General features: G+C 44.0%; 1 protein-coding gene across 1 annotated transcript; it reads left to right on the top strand.

Moving 5' to 3' along the window:
* Positions 1 to 2,090: 2,090 nt before the first annotated feature.
* slitrk5b (SLIT and NTRK-like family, member 5b) lies at positions 2,091 to 4,685 on the top strand. Its single transcript, XM_068746282.1, has one exon. The coding sequence runs from the start codon at positions 2,091 to 2,093 to the stop codon at positions 4,683 to 4,685; it is 2,595 nt and encodes an 864-aa protein (XP_068602383.1).
* The last annotated feature ends 3,672 nt before the right edge of the window (positions 4,686 to 8,357 follow it).

Here is an 8,357-nt window from a genome sequence, read left to right as displayed (position 1 = left end):
ATGATGACAAACTGTCTTCTCACAGCAGGCCTTGAAGCTACGGGCCAGCAGGGAACACACAGTAAGCGCTTGCACGTTGTTCTCATGTCGGCGTGGGTTCTCTACGGAGGCCCTCCCTCGGTCCAAGTCGCTCGTAGACGTGAGAGTCCTTGTATTTGCAGTTTGTCTGTCAGATCTAATGCATTCAGCTTAGTCAAATAATGAAGGGCTGGAGCTGAAGGGAAAGAAAGCGAGAGAGACATTCCAAACATTGAGTGCAACATCAAGTGCAGGGTGCATTGATTAAATAATGACAGCTATTCCAGGATCTTCCATTGAAGCGTCTGCTGAGGTCTCACTCGGATAGAATATCTGGCCTTTCTGAAAATGCCTCTCAATGCCTTATAGAATCTTTTGCTAACTTTTCTTTGCTGCTCTCTTTAACATAACACCTGGTTATTACTGACACCTCCTCTGGTCAGGGGAGGTGCTTGAGGGTTTCCTCCGAACAAGAGCCCTGTGTGTTCTCCCGGGTCTCTTAGATTTCTAGTCAGCACTAGCCAGACTCGTGGCCTCTGCCAGATCTGAGACGGGAGCAGGCTCTATCTGCCACCATTCACTGAACCACCTATTACCCTGAGACCCCCCCCTTTCCTTCACCCACTCCCATCGGTTGTGTCTCTCTTTTGTCATCCTCTGAAATCTCTGTTGGTCCAAACATCCCTCTTCAGCGTAGCATATCATCCCGTGAGGTTTTCACGCTTGAGATAGCGCCTTACAGACTTTTACCAGCTGACAGTGGCCCCCCCACTCCTGCATCCACAAAGGCGTGCACTGCCACTGATAACGCACCCACTGGTGACTTCTCTTGTAAATTGGTGAATTTAGAATTCTAAAATCAAATTTGTTTTAGATGTAATGAGATGAAATATAATTATTTTCTTGTTGGTTTTTTCTTCACCTTTGCACTTGATTTCAGTTTTGTTGTTGTTGTATTGTTGTAGAGTATTTGCAATAGTCAGCACTCACCCAGGACACACAGGTCATGTTTCACACTGTGGGACATAAGAAAAGTTGCAGTTGATTGTTCTGCAAATATATGACGATTCCCTGGAGTACGACGCCCTGATTAAACTCAAGGCTTAAGGGCAGCAGCAACGTCACTGCAGAAACACCAGCATGGAGCTTTATGTATCATAATGGGTGCTTTTATGGTTATTTTATTTATGACTTGCAAACGGTTTAATGTGATGTGGAACTTTCTGCTGCTATTTTAATGATAATTATTTTATTTACTTGAGTAAATGATATTTATTTGTTTGTTTATTTTGCTGGGGGGTATCTTGATATGATGTGCCAATGAGCCAATTCTTTGCTGTCCGTGCAATGCCTTGACTAGAGAGAGCGAGAGAGCGAGAGAGCAAGAGAGCAAGAGAGTGAGAGTGAGAGTGAGAGTGAGAGTGAGAGCGAGAGAGAGAGAGAGAGAGCTTTATTATCAGCCTCCAGCTCAGCGTTTGGCAGTTATGGCTGATCAGCGTTTCTCTCATCCTCTCCGGCGCTTTGGAGACGCCGTCGGCCGCGCGCGCGCTAACTAGACGCGTCCTCCGTCTCCCTTTCGACGCATTAAATATAAAAGATGCGCTGAAACGCCTAAACGAGTCTGCATCTTCATCAGTGTTCGGGAGGTACGTGTCTCCGCCGGGAGTTTGTCTTCTATCTAACAGGACGTGCGCGGTAATGTTTGTCCTCTGAACGATTTGCGTGGCTTTGAATTAAAACAAGCATGCATTTACATTTTTCACTGCGCCGCGGCTCACTCTCTTCACGGCGGATTTAGAAGCTTTGTTTTGCGCCCATGTCTTGCTTTGACCTTGTTTCTTTTTTTCTTTTTTTCTATGTGCATAGCTTGAAGGAGTTGCTTTCTCTCCTGTTTTGTTTTGAGCCATTTGAAGTCAGCAGGCAGCCAGCCAGCCAGCCAGCCAGAAGTTACCTCTGGGTAGCAGCGAATGCAGGCTGCAGCACGTCGCGTGGAAGTTGCGCCCCTCTCACATCACCTTCTTTTATTTCCAGATGACGTTGAGGATATCTTAGCGGGACTGTGAAGCAGGAAGATGCATCTTGGGATGGTCCCTGTTCTGATCCTTGCAGCATCGACGTGCGCTGCTGAGATGCTCGGCACTTATGGAGAAACATGTCGGAGATTGTGTGAATGCGAGGAGCGAGAAGGGACACTCACAGTGAGCTGTGAAAACAGAAGGATTGTCAGTCTCTCCGACATAAGCCCCGTTTACTTCTCCCAGTATCATCTGCTGCTTACTGGGAACCGTCTGAAAACGCTTTCTGCCAATGAGTTTGTAGATTACAAAGGACTTACAATATTACATCTGGGAAATAATGACATATCTGAGGTTGGAGCGGGAGCGTTTAATGGACTTCAGGGATTGAAACGATTACATCTCAACAACAACAAAATCGATGCCCTGAAGGAAGAGTGTTTCCTTGGTCTTGAAAGCTTGGAGTATCTACAAATTGATTATAATTATATAAGTCATGTGGGGTCAAATGCCTTCAGCCGACTTGGACATCTGGAGGTCCTGATCCTAAATGACAACCTCATATCTGCCCTGCCCGCGAACGTCTTCCGGTATCTTCCGCTGACTCACTTGGACTTACGGGGGAATCAGCTCAAAGTGCTTCCCTACTCGGGTCTGCTGGAGCACATGAACGGCGTTGTGGAGTTACAGCTGGAGGAGAACCCGTGGAACTGTTCCTGCGAGTTGATTCCTCTTAAGACGTGGCTTGAGAGCATATCATACACAGCTTTAGTTGGCGATGTTGTTTGCGAGTTCCCCTTTCGGCTCCATGGGAGGGATCTTGACGAGGTTTCAAAGCAGGAGTTGTGCCCCAGAAGAGCCATTGCTGAGTACGAGATGCCACATTTGAGTACTGATGCATACCGTAGGACAACACCGGCGCAAGTTACGTCCTCCCTCGCCTCGTCTGGGATTGCACGGTCGTCATCGAGGCCGACAAAGGGCCCTCGCCAGTCAGGAAAATTAAAGTCAAGACCTACTTCTCGCATCTCATCTAATAAGCCACAAAATTATGGCCAAATTGTTTCATATCAAACCAAGTCCCCCGTGCCTTTAGATTGCCCGACTGCCTGTACGTGCAATCTTCAAATCTCTGATCTCGGCCTGAATGTGAACTGCCAGGAGCGTAAAATTGAGCATATCTCAGATTTAAATCCCAAACCTTACAATCCCAAAAAGATGTATTTGACGGGGAATTACATCCCGGTGGTGCGTCGATCAGACTTTATCGAGGCAACAGGGTTAGATTTGCTTCATCTCGGCAACAATCGAATAGCTCGCATACATGACGGATCTTTTGGTGATTTGACGCATCTCAGGAGGTTGTACCTTAATGGAAATCTGATTGGCCATCTGACAGCCGATATGTTTTATGGACTGGAGACCCTGCAGTTCTTATATTTAGAATATAATGTCATTAAAGAGGTCGCCTCTGACACGTTTCAGCATGTACCCAAGCTTCAGCTTCTGTTCCTGAACAACAACCTCCTGAAAACCTTACCCCCGGGAACATTTAGCAGCCTGACGTTGGGTAGGCTCAATCTGCGCAACAACCATCTGCGGAATCTGCCGGTCAGCGGCGTCCTGGATCAGCTGACGGCACTGGTGCAAGTTGATTTATATGAGAATCCCTGGGCTTGCTCTTGTAGCATTCTGGATGTGAAGAAGTGGCTGGAGCTGCTTAGCACTGGCACAGTCGTAAACAACGTCATCTGTGGTTCACCTAAGAGGCTGGCTGGGGAAGACATGAGATACATCAAGACGGCTAATTTCTGCCCTAATAAATCTGATATTCTGGCCTCCGTGGTGCCCCCCTCTGAAGAATCTTTTCCTGGCAGCACAATAACCATAGAAACATCCTTGGACTCTGACACGCACTACACTGCCATTCCTTTATCGGTGATGATTCTTTGCCTTCTCCTTCTGTTCATTGTGTCTGTGTTTGTGGCTGCAGGATTGTTTGTAGCACTGAAAAAGAGACGTCAAAAGGACCAGAGCGAGCAGAACAATTCCATGAATGCTTGCATTAGCTCTCTCAACATGGAATACGGCCTCTACAAGAAAGGATCCATTCCCAAAGTCAGAACGTCTGCTGGACATGTATATGAGTACATCCCGCCTCCCACAGAGTCCGCGTGCAGGACGAGCGCCCACACCCCATTGGACAGCAAGTCAGTGAATGGATTCCGGGAGTTTGACGAGTTAAGTGGGGCTTTTCTGGGTAACTCGGATGATGAGGCAGCCAGTAATGTAATAAGCTCCGAATACAGTGCCGCTGCTCCAGAGCCTCCTAACAAGCCGTCCACCCCTAGCCAAGCCGATCTGTGCTACTACAGAGAAGCGCTGGAGCCTGACAAGCAAACACGATGCAGCGACACCCTGCCATGCAAGCGTAAGCAGCATCCGTCCAGGCAGTTTACCTCAGACTTTGATGCAAGGCATCAGTACACACACCCAGAGAGAATACAACAGACAATACTCTACTGCACTGCACCAAGTACTGTTCACGTGGAGCCCAACAGGAGCGAGTACTGGGAACTGAAAGCAAAGCTTCACATCGATCCGGATTACCTTGAGGTTCTTGAGAAACGAACAACCTTTACTCAGTTTTAAAGGGACTTTTCTGGGCTGATGCTTCGATGTGATCTATTTGCTTTAATCAGGAATTAATCAGGCATAAGTGTTTTATCACCTTTACGCAGTGGATTGTGAGCTGGCGTATGCGTGTTTTGTGACACTAGCTTTCCAGGTTTGAATAATGAAGGGGAACGCTACTCGTTTCAAAGGAACTTTAACACTTCATTTCTGGGGTGTTTAGACTTGTAAATATGAACCAGCCAGCAGATATTCGGGGTACTTATGACTTATACAAATACTTATCAAATACTCGCCCCTCTTGTTTGCAGATTTAGGAGTGAACAATTCCTGTATTCTAAACACTGACCTTGTGCGTGTACTGTGGGACAAGCTGCGGTGGTTCCTCAGAGCCTCTGCTTCTAAAACAGCTGCATTTGTGGATTACAGGCGCATGTTGCACTTGCATTGCGTTAAATATTAATGTAATTAATTCATCTTAACACTACAAGTTTAATTCATTTATATCAGAACTACATTCAAATGTATTGCAACATGAAAAGGAGTTTCGAGAGCATGTTGATGTCATAGGAGACAATTATTGTACAATTTCCACAATATTACATGAGAGGTGAGCGTCTTCATTTCTTAACAGAAAGAAAGCAGAAAAAAAACAGCTTAAAATATATGCAATGTCTGGTACTGAAAGGGTTAATGTTTTATTGGATCCTCTTTTTTTTTTTCCGAATCCACCCTCCATTTTCAATACAATAAGAGTTTAATGTTTCTTCATGTACTACAACTCAAATAGAAGTGAAAATCTTTTAAATGTGCGGTGGACCTCTGTCCGGAGACACATTATATTATTTTCCCATGTATTTGTACTTTTACAAATAAAATGCAATATTGACTTCAACGGGTCAACAATGATGTCACTTTCAGAAAAATGCACAGAATAATATGGAATTAGAGATAGAGAGTTCAACTCTTTCGACAGCATACAGCCATAGAAATGGTTTTGGTGTAAATGTACAGCACATTCCTTCTAACAGCAATGTGTTCTATGCATCGACAGAATTTACTTCAGCAGTCTGTACAGCTTGCAGCTCATCCCCTCAGTCACCAACCAGCCCTCAAAATCATTACATTTAATAGTATTTTCATATCCCATAAATGCTTATTTGAAACCGACATGAATATTCAGAACTGCTTTTGAAAAACCTTTGGGATGATTTCATTTTTTTTTTCTAAATATTTTTTTTAAAGAAATGTTGAGTGAGAAAGTCTCAATATTTGGCTTTTTTGTGTTTTTGTTTAATCAGTACAATTTTAACTTGTATGAAATCTGAAAACTTTACTGCAATTAGTTTTTTTGGGTTTAAGGAATGATTAATGTGTAGTGTGGGGCAGCACGATGGCTCAGTGGTTAGCGCTGTTGCCTCACAGCAAGAGGGTCACCGGTTCCGGTCAATTGGTTGTTACTTTTATTTAAATGCGTGACAGGTAAATTCTGTACAACCATAATAGTGTAGCAGATGGCAAACTGGCACATCACAAAAACATTGACGGTGTAGTCTGTCAGTGCACTCGGAGGGGAAACCCAACTTTGATAAGGAATACAGCATTTACTGTATATGTCCTACAATTCATCTTTTGCCACATGCAGGACTACAAATGCCGGTAATCCAAATGTATGTTAATATGAGAAGTCATTTTCCAATGCAAAAAGAGGTAGCAGTCAGTTCAATCTCTAATTCTTGAGTGTAACTTTGTGTTTTCTGTTTTAGTTTCATACAAAATGGTGATTTCTTGTTAATCTATGTTAAACTCTGCTTTGTAAATATAAATATCATCACCATTTCAAGCCAAACTCACGTTTTCTCTGAAAGGCGAAAAACCCCGTCCGCTATTGCAAAAACACAGTACAACTAGGAATATGTGGAGTAAATATATCTACAATGTGCCGTCTCTTTTGGTTATCTGTTGAATAAAAGATATGCATTTGTTTGGATTACACTCGTTTGTGATCCTTTCGCTCTTTAAGGAACGGAGTACGTGCAGGATACAAAACCCCTCACGGGTGTTTTTCACAATTTACTAAAATTACAATATCTGATTCAAATGTGTGGATCAAACGATTGTCAAATTTCAGTTGGGCAGACGGGCCATAAGTGCTGTGTTCCATAATAAACACCCGTAACAGAGAGTAGGCCTGTTTTATGGTGCCTTAGTTTCACTCAAAGACATTTTTGATTATGAATTTAACTGATTCTCTAATGTCAGAAGTGCTGGAACAGTTGCAGAAATAGCAGCACAGACCAGCACAAAATGTTCTTGTGCAAAGGAATAATCTGTTACGTCAACTGTGAGTTGAATTATGATGCATTAATAATGCCTGGCCTTACTGTAACTGTTCAAACACATCTGCATACACACGATAGCACATGCTTGCAGAGTACCTGTATCTTTGGAGACGACCCAGTATCCATGGAAACGTCCAATTACCTGAGACAGAAAGGCGATGCTAGAGCAAGAGGTATTGGCAGAGGATTAACCCGCCTTTGTGACATTTATGTCGTTACTCAATACTTGCACAGAATACAAAGCTCCAGTCAGAAGCCCCAACACAGGATCTGGGTGTGAACAGTGTCACGTTTAATAAGAGAACTAAGCACTGTTGGTCATCTTTGACTCGCCTGTTTATCTGACTGGTGTGTTGCAGAGCTGCTCGAAGACCCCAGCTTCCGTAGGGAGGGGGAAATTAGGGCAGATCTACGTTATGTAAGCTTGAAGAGATGTGTCAGGCAGCGTGAAGACAGCAGATGACTGCAAGCACTCACCAAAGGGAGACCCTTTACTGTCTGCTTCCATCTGGCAAGCATAGCACCGAAGCACTGAGCCAAACCACCTTGATATCTCTCATTTCCTTTCGTAGTGGACAGCAGCACAGAATCGCACATCTGTCCACATGTGTACGTCTTCCAGTTGTTGGCCTATGCGTCTGTCCCTGAAGCGTTTTCTCTCTCCTGCTTCTGTGTGCAGCAATGCTCTATTTCTCTCAATCTCACTTTGCATGTGTGTGCTTGTGTGCGTTTGAATTTGTGTCTGCATAAATTATTGATTCTGAGTGTGTTCATGCTTGCCTTGAAGATTTCAGCCAGACAATGGAGCGAGACCTTTCGCCCGTCTTTCAGCAGCGGATTTATTGGCTCCAGTAATAATTGATGAATTACATCTTGAACATAAACTGCTATTTATGTGTCCAGCACGTCTGTCTAAATGCTGTGGGACACGGCGCTGCTCATTGTCTCATACTGATGAACATTCTTGCTGGGGTGGAGTGTTTTTGTTTTTTTTTACAAACCAAGGGACAGGGATTTGGATTTGACATGTCTTAAATCTTGCCAGTGTATCTGCAACAACTGGAAACGGTATGTGTGTCTGAGACACGCTAATATTTATGACAGCTTATCCTGGCTTAAGTCTGCCAACCTGAGAAAAGTGACAAAATCCCTCTTCATCCTCCCATTTAGAATCCTCCATTCTAAACACGAGAATGATATTAAGCTTGTCTGTAAATGTTGTGATGTTTATGAGAGGCATTGGCAGCTCTCGTCTCTCTCTCTCTACTTCAGTTGCAGGAAGTTTGCTGCCAGAATTAACAGAAATGAATTATATTATTTCATGTTTTCTGCTGGCGTACTTTGCGGC

The sequence above is a fragment of the Brachionichthys hirsutus genome, chromosome 12 (assembly GCF_040956055.1).
Source record: "Brachionichthys hirsutus isolate HB-005 chromosome 12, CSIRO-AGI_Bhir_v1, whole genome shotgun sequence".
NCBI classification, from domain to species: domain Eukaryota; kingdom Metazoa; phylum Chordata; class Actinopteri; order Lophiiformes; family Brachionichthyidae; genus Brachionichthys; species Brachionichthys hirsutus.
This window is presented reverse-complemented; position numbering and strand designations above follow the sequence as displayed.

Excerpts from the sequence above, each read along its gene's own strand:
- slitrk5b (XM_068746282.1), top strand. The coding sequence starts at position 2,091 with ATGCATCTTGGGATGGTCCCTGTTCTGATCCTTGCAGCATCGACGTGC.